The sequence below is a fragment of the Notothenia coriiceps genome, unplaced genomic scaffold, assembly GCF_000735185.1.
Source record: "Notothenia coriiceps isolate Sejong01 unplaced genomic scaffold, NC01 NC01_scaffold00031853, whole genome shotgun sequence".
In the NCBI taxonomy this organism is placed as follows: domain Eukaryota; kingdom Metazoa; phylum Chordata; class Actinopteri; order Perciformes; family Nototheniidae; genus Notothenia; species Notothenia coriiceps.
This window is the reverse complement of record NW_011364554.1, coordinates 534021-554611: the sequence shown is the minus strand read 5'-3', so window position 1 is coordinate 554611 and position 20591 is coordinate 534021. Positions and strand designations below refer to the sequence as shown.

The 20591-nt window shown below is 41.5% G+C and overlaps 2 protein-coding genes across 3 annotated transcripts; one reads left to right on the top strand and one right to left on the bottom strand.

The window, feature by feature from the left end:
- Window positions 1-206: 206 nt before the first annotated feature.
- foxj2 (forkhead box J2) lies at window positions 207-5284 on the top strand. Of its 2 annotated transcripts, XM_010788461.1 has the most exons (11): window positions 207-454; window positions 744-1074; window positions 1227-1301; window positions 1389-1481; window positions 1690-1863; window positions 1943-2384; window positions 2692-2892; window positions 2994-3095; window positions 3793-3897; window positions 4036-4125; window positions 4636-5284. In XM_010788461.1, the coding sequence occupies exons 2-11, from the start codon at window positions 757-759 to the stop codon at window positions 4746-4748; spliced, it is 1713 nt and encodes a 570-aa protein (XP_010786763.1). In that variant the 5' UTR covers window positions 207-454; window positions 744-756; the 3' UTR covers window positions 4749-5284. The 2 variants fall into 2 exon arrangements, with proteins under 2 accessions (XP_010786763.1, XP_010786762.1); XM_010788460.1 differs by having other exon boundaries at window positions 3793-4125.
- On the bottom strand, window positions 5187-18640 carry epn1a (epsin 1a). Its single transcript, XM_010788541.1, has 13 exons — window positions 18564-18640; window positions 14561-14728; window positions 14134-14240; window positions 13610-13768; window positions 12612-12740; window positions 12183-12312; window positions 11883-12040; window positions 11600-11671; window positions 10069-10290; window positions 8935-9028; window positions 7922-8086; window positions 7473-7715; window positions 5187-7015 (listed from the first exon to the last, which is right to left on the bottom strand). Exons 3-13 carry the CDS (start codon window positions 14200-14202, stop codon window positions 6555-6557), a joined length of 1902 nt encoding a protein of 633 aa, XP_010786843.1. The 5' UTR covers window positions 14203-14240; window positions 14561-14728; window positions 18564-18640; the 3' UTR covers window positions 5187-6554.
- Between the last annotated feature and the right edge of the window lie 1951 nt (window positions 18641-20591).

Here is a 20591-nt window from a genome sequence, read left to right as displayed (position 1 = left end):
CATGTTTCAGAATCAAACTCTCATGCTTTGTTTGAAATCCTGAGTCTGAACTGTTGAAGTAGAAACTGACAGGTTGTCCCTATTCATTGCAGTCCTGGTAAACTTAGAGAGTCTGAAGAGGAGGGACCAGCTCACAGAGGGGAGGCGCAAAGAGGGAGGTCACAAAGAGGGAGGGATGAGTGACGTAATTCTGGTAAAGCCAGAAAGGGAGGGGAAGGAGAGCGAGGGAAAGAAAAAGGAAGCTCTCCGATAAGTTTTTTTTGTATGTATTTCTACAAAGTTACACAAACTTTCACCAACCAAAGGCATGACTGACCTTGTGGGGATCAACTTGCTGAAGAGGGAGATCTGAAGGAAGGGACGGACAGCAGTTTGTCAGCAGTTGTGAACAGCTGATGACAACATCAAATATTAACACTTTTTAAGGCCTTGGGCCTCGAGTGACCAAACAGAGGTAAGCAAGTCATTCTTATTCCTCACAAAATAGAAAGTATATGTGGAGTTGTCACACTTATAGGCAGTCATTTTCATGTATTTGCTTGTGAGTGGATAGTTTCCACAGCAGGGCAAAGTGTCGGAACTTCCAGAGTGGAAGTACAGGAACAGAGCGGTTGACAGTGTTACATCACAGGCAGAGGGAAATCTGTAAAAGCATTACTCAGTGTTGTGTTTATAGCTACAGTGTCCCAAGTTAAGGGAATTGTTGTTAAATTGCTCTCTTCTGATCCTTCATACCCAAACAGAGAAAAAGAGACCATGTCCTCTGAACTGAACTCCAGTCTCACCAGTATCGACTGGCTGCCTCAGCTGGGAATCAGCAGCCTGCGCTCGGGGAGAGAGAGAGGAGGAGAGAGGGACAAGAAGAAAGACAGAGGGAGGGAGAGGGGAGACTTCCTCCCCTCTCTGCCGGACCCCTCCCACTCTAACTACAAAGGGAAACCCCCTCACAGCTATGCCACTCTAATCGCCATGGCAATAGCAGCTGCACCTGAGAGGAAGTTGAGTTTGAACGACATCTACACCTGGATCAGTGACACCTTCCCCTACTACAGCCGAGCTGGCCGCGGCTGGAAAGTAAGCTTGAATGTAGAACAATAACAAATTATCTTCATATTAGAATGGTGATAACTATGGTTCGGGATGTTTTGGGATATGTTACCAATTTCCATATTATTTGCATTTCCAGCTGACGCACGACTGACTTCATAATTTTGTTTCCCTCACAGAACTCCATTCGGCATAATCTGTCCCTTAATAAATGCTTCAGGAAAGTTCCTCGACCACAGAGTGACCCCGGCAAGGTGAATACTGACACATTTTGATTCTGCATCATGTGAGATGGAGGAAGGGAAGAGCGTTAATCTGAGCACTTGTTTTGTTAATGGCAGGGCTCCTATTGGACAATGGATGGACCTGCAGAGATGAATCAAGCGAGGGCGCCTAAACGTCCCTATCCAGAGGAGGAAGAGGAGAGGCAGGAGGTATGTTGTAATATCACTTACTCACCTACTTTATATAGAAGAGAATGCGCCTATTGAAAAACTTGACATTGTTGAGAGATTAGTCAGCATTCAGTTACAGTTTATTGAGGTGAGGGCTTGAGGTGAAAAAATTGTTTTTTATTTTACTTTCCTGCAGGAATTTATATTTTTACCACCCTTTCACTTTCGTCTCGCTGTGCTGTTTCAGGTTCCTGTAGGGACACAAGCGGAGAGCAGAGCTTCTCCTCATCAACATCCACCTCCTCATCAACATCCACCTCCACCCTCACACAGAGACCACCAGCTTCTTAACACAGAGCCTCTGGGAGCCATCCAGCAGCAGCCTCCCCACTTTGCCTCCCTTTCCCCTCCCCCATGCAAGGTAGAATCACTTTCACCTTTCTTTATCACAGTCAGGGTTGTTTCAGCGTTTCATCTGATCTAATCTTTTATCTTCACAGCAACCATCACCCTACATGCCAAGTCCTGTGTCCTCTCACTCTGTCCATAATCCATCTCCTGCTGCCCCTATGTCTTCTATCCATTCCTTTTCACCTCACCATCCACCTGGACCAACTTTTACCCCCCCTCCTTTATCTGCTGCCAATATGTCTTCTCCTTCAGCTCATTCTTTCTCCAATGCCCCATTGTCCTATCCTGCTAATTCAGTTTCTGGTCCCATTTTCACCTGCGCTCCTACCGCAGTGCCTGTTTGCACTGTGTCCGTCCCCCCTCACTCCCCTGCGTGTGGGGTCCCTTCATTTGTTGCTGGTGCTCCTGTGGTCTCAGTGAACTCCTCCGAGCCTCAGCTGCTTTTCACCTTCGACGAGATGATCTTGCCAGACTTGTATGCGTCTTTCAAGTCTATCTTCAAGACCATGCGGGACAGGGGTGGCTCACAGTGTGAGTACTATGTCTGTCTAATGCAGCACTTTGGAACAGTCATCTTGAAAAGTGCAACATAGTTATATATATTACAATTTCCGAACCACAAATAAAGATTGCAATATGTCATATTTGTACTGCTTACATGATCTGTATCATGCCTCATTTAAGTAGTGCTGTACCAGCAAAATCAGTAATGTGGAGTTAAGCATTTGCTTTTCAGATAAAGGACCTCTGTGCCAAAATGGAAACTCAAATATTGATTAAGCCCACATTATACACATTAACAGCTTGGATGAGTGACTTGTTTTTATGCAATTTACAGCGGATGTTGCTCCACTGGCTCCTCTGAACAACGACACTACCCCACTTCACACTCCAACTCTGCTGCCATTTTCCCCTCACCCTGCACCACCAGCAGCAGCACCTCCACCTGCAGCTCCACATGTAGCTCCACCTGCAGCACCTCATGTAGCACCTCCATTAGCTGCACACCCTCCTGAGACTGAGCGCATTCCACAATACAGTAAGTTCAACATGACCTTACTTACCGACCCCAGACATGCTTGAATTGCATTAAAAGCAGAATCAGTGCTTTCTAAAGTTACCTTCCCTCTTCCACTTTAGCGGTGCCAGCTGACTGGTTCAGTAACCCTGATTCTCTGAAGGAGAGCTTCCGCATTGCCAGCAGTCTAGACTGGGCCAACATCGACCTCACTGGCCACCCAGGTCTGTGCTGTTCACCAGAGTCTTGATAACATGTTGTTTCTCTTCTGGAGGTTGTTTGTGTCAAATCTGCTGAGGTTTTGAGATATTCATCTACTCTCTCGTAATAGACAAAGGAAGAGAGGAGCCAGTTAGTCAAGCAACAGACAATGTATTGGCAGTTATAATGCAGTCAATTGATTTTTTCCTAGCAAAAACACCAATTGTTCTTCGCTTCCAGCTTCTTAAATGTGAGGATTTAATGGTTTAATTTTGTCATTCGATAGTAACCTGAATATTGTTGGGCATTAGAAATTATCTTTTGAAATGTTTTACTATTTATTTTTTATTTAATATCCAAATTGATTAATTACAAAAAGCATAATTTGCAGATTATTCAATAATGAATATCATCTTCACTGCGGCCTGGAATGGTGCTGTGTTGTGACACCACTAATACAATGTGTACATGGTACAGTGGTGGAATACAATTCTCAGAGATACTGTGGATATCTCAAAACCTCAGCAGATAAAAATAAATCTGGTTTGTGTGAACTGCCAGATTTACTGACCCATTAAGATGTTTGTCTTTTTCTGCTGATGTATAAACTCTTCATGGCTGGCAGATAGTGAAACAACTGAATATGAGGATAATTTAAACATTTTTTCAATAACTTTTGTTGTTGTTTATTAAAGACTTTCTCTTCCATTCTGTCCCCAGACCTGCTGGAGGGCATGCGGCAGGCGGAGCTCTGTGATTGGGCACTGGACCCGACGCTCTTCACGTCCCTCTGTGACTCTCTGAACCGCTTCTTCACTCAGAAAGGCATGATTACCTCTGGGAGTAACTCCCCCCTGGCCCTCGGGGGTCCTCACCCCCTACACGGCCCACCATTCACCTCCAATCCGCCTCCTACCCTCGCCAGCCTCACTCATCCCTCACCCCTCCCTTACTCTCCCATAGTTCACCCCGCCAGTGGAGTGCAGCCCCCCCGCAGGGCTCCGCACATGCAGGGCCAAAGACCTCAGCTCACACAACCTGCAAACACAACCGGTAAGAACTGGACATCATGGTCGATTGGGTTTCCATTGAAATGTTTGTGGTAACTGAGTGGAATTCTGTATGGCGCTTGAAAGGATAGGTTCAGATATTTTTCGAAGTAAATAACTCAATAAATTATACAATTGATATAAAAGAAAGAAATACAAACATACAAATACACGTGCATGTTAATTTGATAACTAATGTGCACAGAACTAGAACATATTTTCTAATTGTTACTTGATTCATTAACATTCATATTTATTTCCAACTTGATTTGCTTGTTTAAATTGATGTCTGTACATTTTCCCAATTTTTAACTTCAATAAATACATTATATAAATTATAAATGAGTTTAACTATTTCTGTACATGTTGTTTCTCTATTTCTTAGTTGTTTCCCATAATGGTAGATGCAGTCAGTGGTAAAGGAGAAGTTATTTAAATAGGAATGACCTTACAATAGTGTTTTCACTTCCTGTTTGTTGTGTGCTAACTAAGTCCATGTTTCTCTGTGTCTCAGCTGGGATGCAGCCTCAGTCCATGACACCACGACAGCGTCCTCCATTGAAGAATCTGCACAGCAACAGTGAGGAGATCCAGGACGACTTTGACTGGGACTCTCTGCTAGGTTGAGCCTGACTTCCAGTTTAAAACAGAACTTATCAGAGAAATGTGGCTCTTTAGTCTTTACAGCCGTCTCCACTAAACTCTATGCAGGGGCTGCCTTACTTTTGTATCTTGAAGCTTCTCTGAGAGCAAGTTTGGGATCAAGTGTGTCACATTCAACTGAATGCTGTATTTTAAGGTTAAATAGTTGTACAAATTATTCACCTTAACATAGCTGTTTTAACTTTTGTTTAGCTTTTCTTCTGCAGGCTTTTTTTTCCTGTTGGATTTTAGTTTTTAAAACATGTTCACCAAAGAAAATAAACTGTAAATATATTCTTATCAAATTATCTGCAGAAATGAAATACATATGGGATGCTTGGATATAAACAATAAACACATAACAAGCATGAAACAAGCCAAACACATAAAGTGTTTTTGTTTTATTTCGTAAATTCCTTTTGATTTTTTTTCCATTTTACTTTTCAAATGTGAATGTTCAGTCATCACCACACAAAAGTCAACCTTACCCAATAAAAGATATTTTTCTTGTTGATATAAAATAACAATTAATTCAAACTAAATTAAAAGAACAGCATGGAGCATGTCGTCAAGTCCAAGTTTTTTTCTTTCATTCATTGAAATAATTGTCTTTTTTTTAAGAAGCATCAGTACTCTCCCTCTCCGAAGACAGGGCTGAAACGGGTGGACAGTGTAGCTCTGGGACACCTGGACACCAGGGGTCCCATATGAAATGTGTGATTGGAAAAACTAATGCTTCTGATTAACAAACAAAAAAGTGAAATATGATTGGCAGAGAAATGTGTGACCCTTATACCTCATCTGAAATCCCAACATTACATAGTATTAATACAAGTGACAATTTTTTAAAACAAAAATAATGGATGTCATTTCTTTCTTTCTGAGTCACTGAAATAAGAATGGAGACAGATATTGACACATATACACAGAAACAGGCATTTGCACTATTGCATACTCACAAATGAGCATTCATTTTCTCATTCGCACCTGGCTGCAAACACACACATTCAACAAACATCCCATCACTTCGCCCATCAGACCACAGAGGTCAGAGCTCTCTTTAGTTTTCTCCAATAATATGAAGGGAAAAAATAAGCATTTGATTTAAATGGCATCATCGTGTGATTTTCTTGTTAATTTGTTCCCAAAAATTGGAAACAAAATAAATTACATTTAATATTAAATTAAAAGTAAAAGAGTTGAAACAATTTGACCACATTGTGCCTGAAATGCTAATGCAGGATTTCCAGTCTGTATTGGAGTTAATTAAAAATCATCCTTCATGCACATTTTTCCTTTTAGTGATTCAGTGTTTATCTTCATTCTATTGAGAGAGAGAGGTGCAACAGTTTCTCAGTTTGTTAGTGGCTATGTCTGCTCTCTCTCCAGCTCTCTCTCAGTGCAGTAACATTACAGAGTGATACTACTGAAAACGCCTCTGCTCACAGACTTACCTTCATCTCAAGACAGGACTGAAAATAACACAACATGAAGAACGCTACAGAACGGCACAGGATTAAAACTAAAATAAATAGATCTCTATTTCCCGCCCACAAACAACCCATACTGTAATGAAAGAAACTAAATGTGGAAAATTATTCTGAAATGAAATAATGCTTTTGAAGGAAAAGATAAACATAATTTTTAAATTTTTAGTTTTTTTCTTTAAATATAGAAATGTACACATTTTTCTTTTTGGACACAAACTGTGTTGAGGGGGTGGGGGTGAAGGGGGCAGCAGGTACGACAGGGGAGGTTGAAACTGGTGAGCAAAGTAGTGGTGACACTTCCTCAAAGAAGGAAAGGGTTGGTGCTCGCTCCCGTCGTTCCTCCGCCTCCCACTGACCCTCCTGCCCCCATCACTCCGGATCCACTTGGCCCACCCAAAATCAGCTGAGGAGGTGGTCCGCCTCCGTGCCCCATAAAAACCGAGCCTGGGGGGGCCATAGGCGAGAGGCCGCTGAAGGGCATGCCCATGGGGCTGGCCTGCATCATGCCCATGCCCATCCCTGGAGCCCCCATACCCACAGTCATTGGCCCCATGCCCATTCCTGGTTGCATCATGCTCAGCATGGGGTTGAGGGGCACAGGACTGGAGCGGAGGCTCAGGCCAAGTGAGGAGGGCTGAGGTGAGATGGAGCTCATGGGGGGGGCCACGCCAAACGGGTTGGAGCAGGCAGGTATTGGAGAAACCCCCCGACTGGAAATGGTGCTGCCTGGAGTCACTGCCATGCCAGGAGCAGGAGATGAGCCTGAGGTCAGAGGTCAGACAGGACCGGAACACATCAGGATCACTTCATACCTGCCATTACACTTTGTTCAACACTTTTTCAGATACCTTTTCAATCCATGCCAGGTTTTTATATTTTTCAACACATGCCAGTTAATATAATAATCTAATCATATTTAATCCGCAACCATTTTATATGATAGATTTGGATTTTAATAACCAAATAGCTAAATGTGGAATAGTTTGAAATGAACTTTTCTCAATTTTAGTGACTGAATATGTAAGTTTTGTGTTACCAAGAAGGCTATCTCAAAATGCACTTTCCATGAACAGGGTTAGAGTGTGTGTCTGTCTGTCTGTCTGTCTGTCTGTCTGTCTGTCTGTCTGTCTGTCTGTCTGTCTGTCTGTCTGTCTGTCTGTCTGTCTGTCTGTCTGTCTTCTCAGGTTATACACAGATATAGACGATAGCTGTAACTAACCTGTGTTCTGGAGGAAGGGGTTGTGCGCTGAAGAGGAAGAGATGGAAGGGGGCGGTGGCTGTTTGGGTTTGGGTTTAGATGACAAGAGAGAGTCGAGATCCACCAGCGCTGCGTTGGGGCCGAGGAAGGACTCGGGAGTCTTACGAACAGGAAGTGAAGAACCAAGAGATGACAGGTCAAAGGGCACCGGAGAGCCTGTGCTGTTACAGCCTATTGCCGGGGACCCCCGTCGCTCCGGGTCTCCTGAGGAGGACAGAAACAGTAAACCAGGATACAAGCAAAGTCTTTCTTTCCTTATAATATAACCACAGATTATATAACAGACACTAGAGGAGGATGAAATGTAGGACAAGACAACTGTAGTGTGCATGCAGTTATAAATCTGTGTGGAGTCCCTGTGCCCACACCTCAGTGTTTGAGAGTCGGTGTAGCTTTAAGCGTGAATGTACCTGTGCCGTTTGTGTGTAGGGCGGTGCCACTCCAGATGTCGGAGGTTATAAGGTCAGAGGCAGGGAGAGCCCCTTCACCTGCCCAGGGGTCTACGGGCCCCCCCGAGGAGGATGTGCTGGGTGGCACCGGGGGGCCCCAGGGATCGGCACTGGGGGGGGTCACAGCTACAGGGGAGGGGAGGAGACGCAGGGGAGGGGAGGGTTAACACAACACCTTACAGGTACATACACAATAAAGAGGGAGCAGGAAGCTGGGCTGGGTTCCAACACTGTTGCTTCTCTCCTTTAACCTCTGCAGTCCCACTAACGTGACAGCTGACAGCAGATAGTAGGTTCACCGTCACCTTTTTNAAGGGGGTGCATGTGACCAACTTTTGCGACGACATCTAGTGACGGCATGGGGCACACGACCCTCAGCGTGTCAAATTCCCAAAACTTTCAACTTCAAACACACAGAACCCTTTGCGATACACTATGTCATGTCAAATGTGTCCGTGTCATGTACAAAGAACATCATGATAACGTGATTTACCATTGTCGAACTATGCCAATACGTACTACACGTGAACAAAACAACTTTACAATTATTTACCCTCCGAAAGGGAGTTTGTCGGTGAGAGAAGGGCTGTTGTCCATGGGAGACACCGTGTTTTGGGAGATGTATACCATTAATTTGTAATTTGTGGACGCCCCAATATCAAGGGTCAACGCCAATATATATGTCTAGTAAGTTAAAATCGACGACGCCGAATATAAGTTCCACGTCGGGAATATCAGGCTTTTTAATTGCCAGTCAACCATACTTCGCCACCATAAACTCGGTGGACGTCAAGAGAGAAGGGAAAACTGAAGGACGGCAAAAACACTTTAAGGGAGCCAGTAATTTGGAGATGTAGACCAGCCAAACCTTTTTTAAAAAAAAAAAAAAAACCAACAGGAATCTAAAGAAAGACTTGTTGGTCGAAATCCCTCGTAATTAGCTATTCTAATAAGGAGCCGTGTCCGAGAGACACCTCCCGACTCCACGTCCGAGCTGCGGGACCCCCACGGCGCCCCACGACGGCCCCCGGGAAACTCGGAGACGCCTGGGGAGCCGGAGGTGGGGAGCTAAGAACGGGGACGACCGGAGTCCAGGAACCCACGTCGAGGGAACGTCCCTGGGTACCCCCTAATGCAGTGGGTGTAGGGGATGTTCGGAGACCCTGGGGACCCCCACCCCCCTTCGAGGTGTATATCGGGAGGGGGGACCTGTGGACCCCTCTTCTGCAGTTTGCAATTGGTTGTAGCCCTTGGGCACCCGCCTCAAGTCCCATTCGTTGTTGTAGTACATCAGTGAGGCGTCCAATTGACCTTTACCAGTTGAGAGAACCGCTCATAAGTCTTCTCTCGCGACAGGGACGAGACCTACCTTGTGTCCTACACTCTGGAGGAGTTGGAAATGAGGAGGAGCAGGGTAAAGGAAGAAGATAATGACGGACATTACATCAGTACAGGTGGTACGAGCCAGTAATCGATGAGTATGTACCCGAAAGTCGCACATTACCTCCTTTTCGTTCTCGTACGCATTTAGGTAAGAGGGAAAAGACACAGATTTGGTCGTAAAACATATGAGGAGAGAACAAAGATGAGTTCCTGGACCCTGACACCGACAACCAGAAGTTGGTCCTCGGACAAGAGAAGAGAGTGGGGAAAACACGGAGAAGATAACAACCCCATCCGACCGAATAATAGGAGAGAAATGGGAGGTGACCTCGAAATCCTACCTTTTTTTCCAAACTGCCAACTTGGGATGATAGACCGACAGTCGACATGCAGCTCTCGTAATGTCTGTCTGTCTTGCTCTCGTTCTGTCTCTCGTACCACTCTCGGTTCCACTTTTACTTTTGCGCGCTACCTGTCTCACTCTTTTCCGGCCTCCAGCTTTTCCTGCTGGAGCCCGCCGCTTAAAGGTGGGGGGCGCGGACCGGCCATAGAGCCCATAGAGTTAAAGGTGGTGGACTGTAACCTGTAACATCCAGATTTAGGAGGTCCCCTAGTGGCCGTTAGCTTTAAAAATCCATAGATTAGCCGCACCGTTACATAAGCCGCAGGGTCGAAAAATGGGAAAAAAGGCGCGGCTTATAGTCCGAAAATTACGGTACTTAATCTAAGGGGGATAACCTCAAGGGACGGTCTAAACCACCATTAACACAACAGTTACAATCATTTGGGGGGACTGAGAGAGACACAGATAGAGGAGGTAATGTCAGGAGAGTGAGAGACGTAGAGACACTTTGAACACACACCTCCTCCGGTTTCTTCTTTTCCCTCCTGCTCTCCTCCAGGGCCATCTGCAGTCTCAGGTCGTCTCCTCTGCGCAGTCGCTCTTCCTGCCAATCACACACACTGTGATGTCAGCTACCTGAGACACACAACCTTAGAAAGCACACCACATTTACAGAATTAAGATCAGTTTAAGATTCCAAAGATGAATTAGTGGGATTGGAAGTGAAAACGTTTGATCACCATCTACAGCGAAAGGAAATGAAGGCGAATCACCCAATCCTTGAATTAGTAGAGTTTGCTATTTTGTCTGATTCTCACGGTATTTCAGCAAAACACAATCAGATCAGACACATGCTTGTTTCACACATGAAATAAAGTTATCCAGGACTGCTGTCAATAGACAACCTGAAATAAAATTGAGTACAGATAAACTGTCTGGAAAGGTTTAGACAAGGATAGGCTATAATTGATATATTATATATACTGAGTTGACTGAACCACTTAAGGGGGAAAGACAAAGACAGCCGTAGTTAATTTGCTTGTTGACAAGTTGTCATTTTGAATACTTCGCAGAAACTATTGGTTGGTTTTAATTCCTTCATGCTGTTTGTGGATAACTTGCTTAAAATGCTGTGCATAAAGAACAGGAAGTCGTCTTTTAGCATTGCCCAGTCAAGCCACTTTGACATCCAGCCTACCTGGAGTACATCAAATAAAAACGCCTAGATCAACCAACACAAATCTTGCAGATCGCCACAGGACGTTCCCAACCTTTTTTTCTATCACCTAGTAGCAAGGAGTGACACAGGGATTTATCCATGAAGAACAGTGTCTGCTATATAACGGAGCAAGTCTTATGCTTAATGCCACTTGTGACATATAGTGTTATCCTTATAAGACCCTGCTTTAGTTTTAGATTACACCAATGGTGCGGTAAGTGCAGGACTCTACCCACTAGCGTAAAAAAGGTTAACAAATGTTTAACTCAGTCAACATGGTACAAGCAAGTTACAACAGCAGGAGACAGGTGTAACAGTTTAGGTAAAGAGTGCATTCAAAGACAAGACTATGATCGAAAGCATGCTATCAGAGAGGGTGAAGGAGAGGAAAGAGTGATCAAACCACTCAGTGTTTAATTCAGTAAGTTAATTCAGAGAAATATTTGCCAATGCCATGCATATTCAACAAAAGAGATTGGAGATAATCAAATCTTTGGGAGCTGATTCTTTTATAGTTTTGCAGAATGTAAAAGGAATTTGACTGAAATTTTGAAGAAAATGACACATGACAAATATGAGCAGAAATTAGTTTTGTTAATTGATCAATACTTGATGTGTAATTCAGAAATTCCAATTGACAGAAAGACAGATAGTATGTGACTGGGCCCCCAGTCAGCTGGCTCTGCCCCCTGACCTTTTGTTGCGCATCTTTGCTGAGCGTGATAGCATAGCTGAGCTCTGCGTCCTCCAGAGGGTCCTTGTTAGTCTGGGGGAGGTCAGGCAGTACATGGTGAGAGCAAAGCTAGGTGTGTGTGTAGTGAATAGTATGGGTAATACATCCCTATGTGTACACAAGTGCTGAAACAAACAGTACAAACTGCAAACTCTGCTGGTGTTAGTCACAGTAATGCTTGAATCCTTATCTCAGAGGGCTCTAACTGAGCTGTGTCTGCCCTGAATATGCTGCTTTGTGTTACCTGCTCTGCCTCTTCTTTACTCATGGCCAGAGCCAGCTGGAGTTGCAGATCTTCCTCTCCAGTGCTCTGGGGCCACGCCTGCTCAGGGTCGGCCCCCCCAGAGTGGGAGCCCGCTGACAGGCTGCCTCCCAAGCTGGGTGCTGAGGGAGCTGAGGAGGCTGCAACAGAGACAAACCAGAATATGCATGAATGAGAGCTTGTGTAAGGTTATCAACTTATCAGAGCTAAAGGCCTTCTTTCAGTGTAACACTTTCACTTTGAGCATTGGTTAAATCTTTAAAGACAATCTATTTTAAGTACCAATCTCACCACTGGAGGTTTGTGCCATCTTCTCTTTGGTTTTGAGGGCGTGGATCCTTTCCTCTCTTAGTCTCTCTTCATCTTTTAGCAGTGTCACCAGCTGTTTGGCTTTCTCTCTAACATTTACCCCCTGGAAAAAAGACATAAGCAAACAATTATATCCTGCAAACTAAGTGTATTGTTTTTACATAACCATACAGCTGTACACCTCAGAATTAGTGTTAAAGCTTGTTAGTTTGTTAGTTTAAGGTTTTATTTACCAACTTCCCATAAAAATCTTGAATGGCTGGCTTTGTTTGCATAGGAGGTCAGAAACACATGAAAGCGGCATGTTTGGAAAAGCATGTCTGCATTCCACAAAGGTGGAACTTACTCACTAATCACTTCAACTATCTATGCAGCTTTGTGGGCGTGGGTGCGCTTGTGTACCTGGTCTTTGCCGTCTCTGTCTATAAACTGGAAATCCTTGAGGGTCTGGACTGCGTATATGTTCTCTCGGCACTGTTGAGCAACACGTTCTGAACCCGTCTTGATCAGGTACTCCATAAGAGTCATAGCCTGGTGGAAACAAAATCACAACCAATTGACCAATTGTAGAAAAGGGACTTTAATTCCCTTTTTTAGATTAAACATACATGCCCATGCTTTCAGTGTGTAAGTTAACACACACCATTAGTACTAATAACAAAATTCTAAATAACTCATACATTTCATAAAACCAAAAATATTTGGAACGGGCCTGAAATCAGTCTCCAGCTTACTCATTGAATTATCATACAGTTAACACTCAATGGTGAATACTCAAAATATGAATACATCTCAATTAACTACTCACTACAGAGTAAACTCTCAATTAACTACTCACTACAGAGTAAACTCTGTAGTGAGTAGTTAATTGAGATGTATTCATATTTTATATTGTTGCATCGACCCAGTTGTCTTGTGTCTTATCTGTCAGAGAGAAAGCATTATTTATTTTATTTTTATTATCATACATTTTACCTCCTTGTGTCTATTAACCTGATAAAATGTTATATTTTGCTGCATGTACCTTTAAAGTTCTTAACAAATAATCTGAGGGGAATTTATTGTTGTTTGTTTTTAACTGGTGATGTTTCATTTTATAAAGCACTTTGAGCTGCATGTGTTGTATGAAAAGTGCTATATAAATAATAATAATTATTATTATTATTATTTAAGACACTTCAAAATCATCGTCATTCTGCATCATCAATGATAAATGTAGTGTGGCAAAATTCAAAACCAAATTGTATTGAAGGAAAACATAAAGTGGACATCCTATTGCCAAAATATCATCTATTCTACATTCAAACAATGCGAAAACCAATAATGTGTGTATATTATGGTATATGTACTGGTGACATATTGCCACACAATTATACCAAACAGCCCAAACAAACACAAACCTTGTACACATGTCTCCAGTTCTTGCCGTGGTCATTGAGGCGCTTCCACACCATGCTCATGATTTCCGAGAAGGCCACAACATTGTAGGTCAGATCAGCAATCTCTGACATCAGAGAGCTGCTGGGGCCCCAGGGGTCATTGGACGTCGCCTCTCTAACCTGCAGCACGGAAAAACAGCAAGGGACAAACTTCCAATCATCCTCTATCCGAACTGTCGTGATAAGAATCATATTGAGCGAATACCTTGTAACAGTTTGGGACAATGGTCCACAGTGTTCTGAGTATCAATACAAACTCAGTCACGACACAAGCCGGAAAGAGGCAGACTAATGAACGGATATATGATTACGTTAGCTAATATTATGAATAATAACTGGAAAGAGGGGGCATGTAGCTTTGCTCGTCAGCAGCTATATGAAGTCACATGTGCTGTAGAGATAAACAGATTACATTTCAGCAATGGACATATGGGGGATGTGGGTGTGAGAAAGAAGAAGACCAGATAAGCAGAAAGAGAGACAACCTTGATTTCAGCCTCTGAATAGTTGTGGACGATGTTCTTTACTTGTCGCCGTAGCGATGAGGTCGACATGGCAACGGTCTGGCCGCCGAGTCCTGCTGCAATCTGAACTGCAAATGGAGAACAGAGAGGGGTTGTAAAATATAGGTAATAAAAGCGAACAGCAACAAAGGGCAAAGAGGACTCTTATTGCAAGGAGAAAAATGGGTTTAATTAAAAGAGTAAATTCTACTTTCAAAAAAGAGGGCAAGAAGAGAAAGAGTCAGAAAGACTGGAGAGGATGTATGCAAGTACAAGAGTCTGGATAAAAGGTGGTCGTCCTTGAGAAGAACAATCAGAGTGTGAAAGAGGGTGTCTATAGCAGATACATCTGAAACCATGTGACTGCTGGTGTCAACAGAGGAAGTGAGAGAGCGAGCGTCATGCACACCTGTTACACAAGAAGGATGCAGAATGAGGGGCTCTCCTCTTGCTTTCTTTTCGTTTTTCTGGCTTGTGACTGTGAGCCACTCATTCACGGAGTGCTATGTCTCAGTTTGCCTTTTTCTTCCTGTGACAACATTTGGTCCCAAAACCTTGGGCCGTAGGGAGATGAAAACTAAGGAGCAAGATTGAGATTATCATTAAAAAAGAACCCACACATAATGAGAGATTATTACTATGTCCCAGCAAACAGACTAGAACAAGCTGTAACGTTATGCTAGGTCTAACTCCAAAGAAAGCATTAGAAAACATCAGGACAAAGCAGATATTCAGCTACTAAATCACAGGACTTGTTGCTGAACCACACATGGCTAATAGTCAGAGATACATCATACTAGTTATATACTTTATCTTGTTTAGTAAGTCAAGTCATAAAACCCTTTTTTATTCTCCAAAGAATAAGAGTGATTGCCATTAAGTCACAGGAAGGGGAAAACGTGTGTTGTTCCTTACACTTAAATAACATCAGTTGCCAAACCTGAATTGCAGCATTAGGACTCACAAGAAGCCGCAAGCTTTAGGATTAGGACATGAAGTTCACAAGTTCAAGCACTAAATAAATATTGTATTTGTGAACAAACATATTGAAATTGGAAATCTTAGGTATGCTAGATGATAACAGGATCCATTTACTTCATTTCAGGTAATTATATTCCTTATCATTAGACAGATTGAAGTCACAACAACAGTGTTGGTAAAGACAAAAATGTCATAGAAATATCGTAATATTTGTACAGCTCCAAGATGGCATGCAAATAAGCATGCAGGGCATCTCGGAAATTAAACTTGAACCTGTAACAAGTTCATACAGAACGGAAACTTTTTTTTACTGATGTCAGCCATTTATTAGAGGCGGAGTATATGGTGATCATGTTATCAGCAAAACATGTGATTAACAATTGAAAACACTGTCTGATGAAATCAAATCATGGCTTCTGTTATGCCATTCCACTGGGACGGTCTCAATTTGACAAAAACATTATAAAACCATCCTGTCGGATACTGGTCGTGTAAAGGAATGCAAAGAATGATTTCATGGCACAATACAAAATCCCACTGTACCACTACCTACTGAGCATTGTTTGAATTTGATTGCTTACGCAGCAGGCTGAAACACTGTTGCTGACCAGATGCATCCTTTCATTGCAGCAATCTGCATTTTCTCACCAAATACATTATCATTTCGGGTCATGACACAAAGACACTGAGTAACCAATTCACCTACAGGCATGATTTTAGTGCCAATTTATATAAAAGCTATACATGTATTTTTTAAGAGCTAACTTCAAACATTATCTACCCTGTAATACAAATCAAATGAAATATAGTCATTATCCAGTTATTCTTCTGCCTCTTTAAAAGAATGAACCCTAATTATATCAGAGCTTGAGTTTAGACATGTTGTACTCTTTAAAAGCACACACAGGAGGAGCAGTTTGAGCAAGTTCAGCTAAATACATTAAAGATAACTTTCAAAGACCACTCCCTCAACTCCCATATCTCAAGAACTAAAGGCAGCAGGAATGCAACATCTTTTGGGCTAAAGAAGACGAAGAGTTCAACCCACCCACTGCATCAATATTCCCTGAAAAAGTAAATGAGCAATGGTGGGAATTGGAAACCAAGAAACTATGCTTCTCTTCCCATTTCCCTAGCCTCAAACAGACCTTCCTGCGTACAAGTATATATTCCTCAAGAGGGAAGTATGCAGACTGACCTTAACACCAATCTGACCTTAACACCATGCAATCTGATGGGCATGAAAACAATTCATACCTTTCTGTTGTTTTGTTGATAGCAATTTAAATAATAATGTACTTCTTATCTTACATTCTTAAATACACTCTAGCTGTCTCTATGCCTATAGACTGTTTTAAACACCCACATATACAAAAGTTACATAGTAACTTAACAACAGGAATAACACATTTAGGGAAGATATGCATATGTTCAGGTTTAAATATACTTTGGTAAACCAATGGTGAACCAAACACAACTTTGGTGTATACTTGTACAAGTGTTTTAAATAAGCCTGAAACATATAGATTGTCTGTGTTTAGATTTGTAGGTCGGACAAATATGAGACCACATTGCACAACTGAATCTAATGCAGCTATTGCAAAAGCCAGGACAGAGACTCCTGAAGCTCCGTATCAAAGTTCAAACACTAACTAATCGTTGATAAGGGGCCAAATAATACGCCCTTTGTATCTCAGGTTGTATCAAATATCTCCACAATCTCTAATACTAAAGAAGGTTTCAGTAACTAACTGTATATGTCGTTGTTCAGAAAAACACAATCACATTATCTTCTACTTTGAATTGTCTTCTCTGCTTTACATATGGGTTTCAATGCCCAATCATGTAACCTCTGACAGGCTTGAAGAAGAAGTATACAATATATTTAAGGAAGAAATTAAGTAAAAGAAGAAAATACCAGAAAACTCTAGGTCCGCTGCAACATTCATTGCATACATAAAGGCTAAAGACTTGTCTTTTTGCCCCTATCTAATCATATAAGTATTAATTTATTTCAATGCACTGGAACATCTGTATGTTATACCTGTATTTTCATATTATAGCTTGTTTAACTTTTTGAGTTCTGTTCTGCAGCTCAATTTGTGTGTTCTTTTTATGTGGGGTTATGTGAAACACTTTGAACTGTCCTGTACTCCTGTTGCTGAAATGGGCTGAATAAACTTGCCTTGCCTTCAGACCAACAGAAGCCCCACTTAGATGAGTGCTAGGTTGAGCTAACACATGTTAATAATACGTTATAGGCTAATGATCCAGTACAAACAAATCGCTGTTACACTTGCATTACAATAATATAGATTTACATAAAGTGCCAACCAGGCCTGCATAACCTAAAAGAGGGAGAGTATTTAGGTATCTGTCTTCCCTAGCCCAATATCCTGAAAGGTATCATTTACTCAGCAATATTTGTCATCCCTTCAAATGTTCAATGTATGTTTCACTGGGGCAATATGGTGAAATCCCCCACCTACTGCTTACTGATGCTAAACTCTACGCCCTAAAATGTTCAGGCAAAGTTTTCTGGACTTTAGACATTGATATCTCCACAGTGGCTGAACACATTTTTACCATACAGGTCCAATCTCCCTTCGGAAATGTAGTAATGATCCCAAACCTGAGCTTACTTAGTCCTCCTGTCACTTGTATACACTTGACGTTATCCACACCCAGTTAGCTGGCACACTGATAACTTAACAACCGTTACCCATTTAACGTTAAGCAAGCAGTCTGTCAACTGACAGTGCTAGCTCTCCAGCAAGCGTTAACTTAGTGTTAGACAGAGTGGGGACCATGACATTAAACAACACTGTTACCAAAAGCATTGTGAGCATTATCTGTGTCAGAAAAATATGTATGCGAAAGACAAGTTTACGCGCAATTACTTAAGCTGAAAGGCAATAAACATTGTCCTACATGTCATTTAACTGTTAGCTTATTATCCACTCAGCCGGCAAACTCTTCCATTCTCACACCTTTCGAAACAGTTAGCTAGCACTTTGACACCAGAGGTTTGGGTAAAGTCTGAGTAAAGTGTAGACAGAGGTACAGAAGGGTGTAGAGTGTTTTTCTACGAGTTGGCAGACAAACAAACGAGAAATTAAAGGTGATATTCTCCACACAACCGTGAATCACTACACACTAGGAAGGGGCGGTTAGTTTACCTGCCAGCTTCACTGATAAAGAAATCACTTGCTGCTGCTGCTAGAAAAGATTAGCCAGCTACTAAGCTAGCAGTTAGCTAGCTAGCTGCTGCTAGAGAGTTCGCAACATGATTGCTAGACTGTACAAGCTTTAATCAAGGACACGTCCTGCTGTGGGACAGTGTTTGATATACACGTTCAAATCACAAGCCGAAACGCCAAAAAATACTGACAACAGACCAAAATAAAAAAACAAATCAAGTGTGTACTGACCCTGTTGTAGCTTGAATGTACGAGGAGATGGCCGAATTTCCGCTTCCGTTCTCGGCTACAGGAAAGACCGCACCCCCTGTAGCTTTGTTTTTACATGGATGGTAGAAGACTCATTCATAATCTATTGATTTTTTTTAATGTCATAATTGTTGTCCTAAATGAAATTAATACAACATTAAAGTTTGGCTAATTTTGATTATTTTATTTTATTATTTTTATTTGAATTATTTTACAACTGTTTTCCTATTCAAGAAAATAAGACATCCCGTTAAACAAGACCTACAAATTAATTACCAGACTATCAAAACGATATCCTTTGCAGCACCGCAAGAGTTTATAGATGAACATAACCATTTTCAGTAGTACTCCAATATAATACCACGGTGGAGTGAGTCTCAAATATAAAGTAAAAATGGCAATCAGTCAGTGTGCATTCTTCAGGGTTGCTTATTCCTATCAAAATCAGAATCAGAGTTAGTTCTAATTTATCCCAATGGGGATAACAACATACAACAACAAAGTATTAAAGAGGAAATCTGTTTAATAAATTATTCCAAGATGATACAGGGAAGTGACTTTTGGATGGCCTAATCTACTGGGAAATAAATCACATCCATTTTCATGTGTGTTTAAAAAAGTGTTTTAAGGCCCTCTTTGGTCAAATTATAACCTTGATTGGGCCTATAATACTAAAAACTGATCTTTTTCTGCTTTTATCAATTCTTTATTGGCTATAAATGTGCAATCATTTTATTTAAAGCCTTAACAAATAAGTTCATCCCGTTAAATGAACCTAAAGCAATGTGGTTCATCATGATATAGGATTTTAATAAAATCTTAAGTATTACCATCATTGTAACCATCATCATAATCCTGATTTTTTTTTGACATTAAGTGTTATATAACAGCTGAAAATACGAAATGGAAAATGTCAACATTTTATTTAAAATTATTAACACATCATATTTCCTTACAAAGAGACACTCAATATCCTCACTCCTCATCAAACAATAGTCTGCTTGTTGAAGGCTCAGTGGCAAGACACATGACCCTTCTGCTGATTGATTATCTTCAGTTTTGAAACTTAAATCTGCAACAAACCACGTCATATTAAGAGCTAATTGAGCGGCATATAATTCACGTTTAAAATTAAGCCTGCAGAGCCTTAATTAAAGAAAGACCAATCTGGAAATTCAAAACCACTCTCTAAATGTCATTAATAAGTAATTTAATGTAATGCACTGTGTGGTTTTCTCCTCAGTAATGTAATGGCATACTTTCACCACATAGAGGCATCATTGCACTAACTCTCACATCAAATGAAACCATAACAGTTTCCAATAGCTTTTCCTGTCAGTGGTTCCATAAAAAGAACACAGCAAGAACAACAGAGTAACAGCTGGGGGGCACCGGTGTTAAAACCTCCCCTTTTATCTTCCATCCCTTTATCCTTTTATCTTTTCCTTCTCCCAAGGGAGGGGGGACTGAAGGCAACTTTGCAGCAAACTATATAACTGTTCACTGTTGCACTGCTTTGGAAAAATTAATCTCTTGAAGACAAACCAACAAATCCAGAAGATTAGAAGAAGCATAAAATCTATTTTAACATGTGTGATGCCACAGAGAAACTTTATACAGGATACCCTTTATGCCCACTGCCACTACTCCGTCCGTTTGAGAGAATATAAAAGCTATCTGAAAGTGATCTATACATATTTGTTATTTTAATCATTTATGTGAGTTTGTGGATGAAAGATAAATTCATTAGTTTGCTCAAAGAGAAAAAGAAGATGACCATAACAAAACAGAATAATCCACAAATTAACTAAATATGAGTACACCCTTCAAAGACAAATCTAATTTGGCGCTGATATGGTCCAGATAATGCACATGGCTACATATTATCTTAATACTAAAACAACAACCACAACACCATGTCTCCCAGAAGAGTGCTTTTTAATAAATTCCATGTTATCTTCACAGACGATTCATTATTATTTTGTGATTAAGGGCTGGGGTCAATATCAA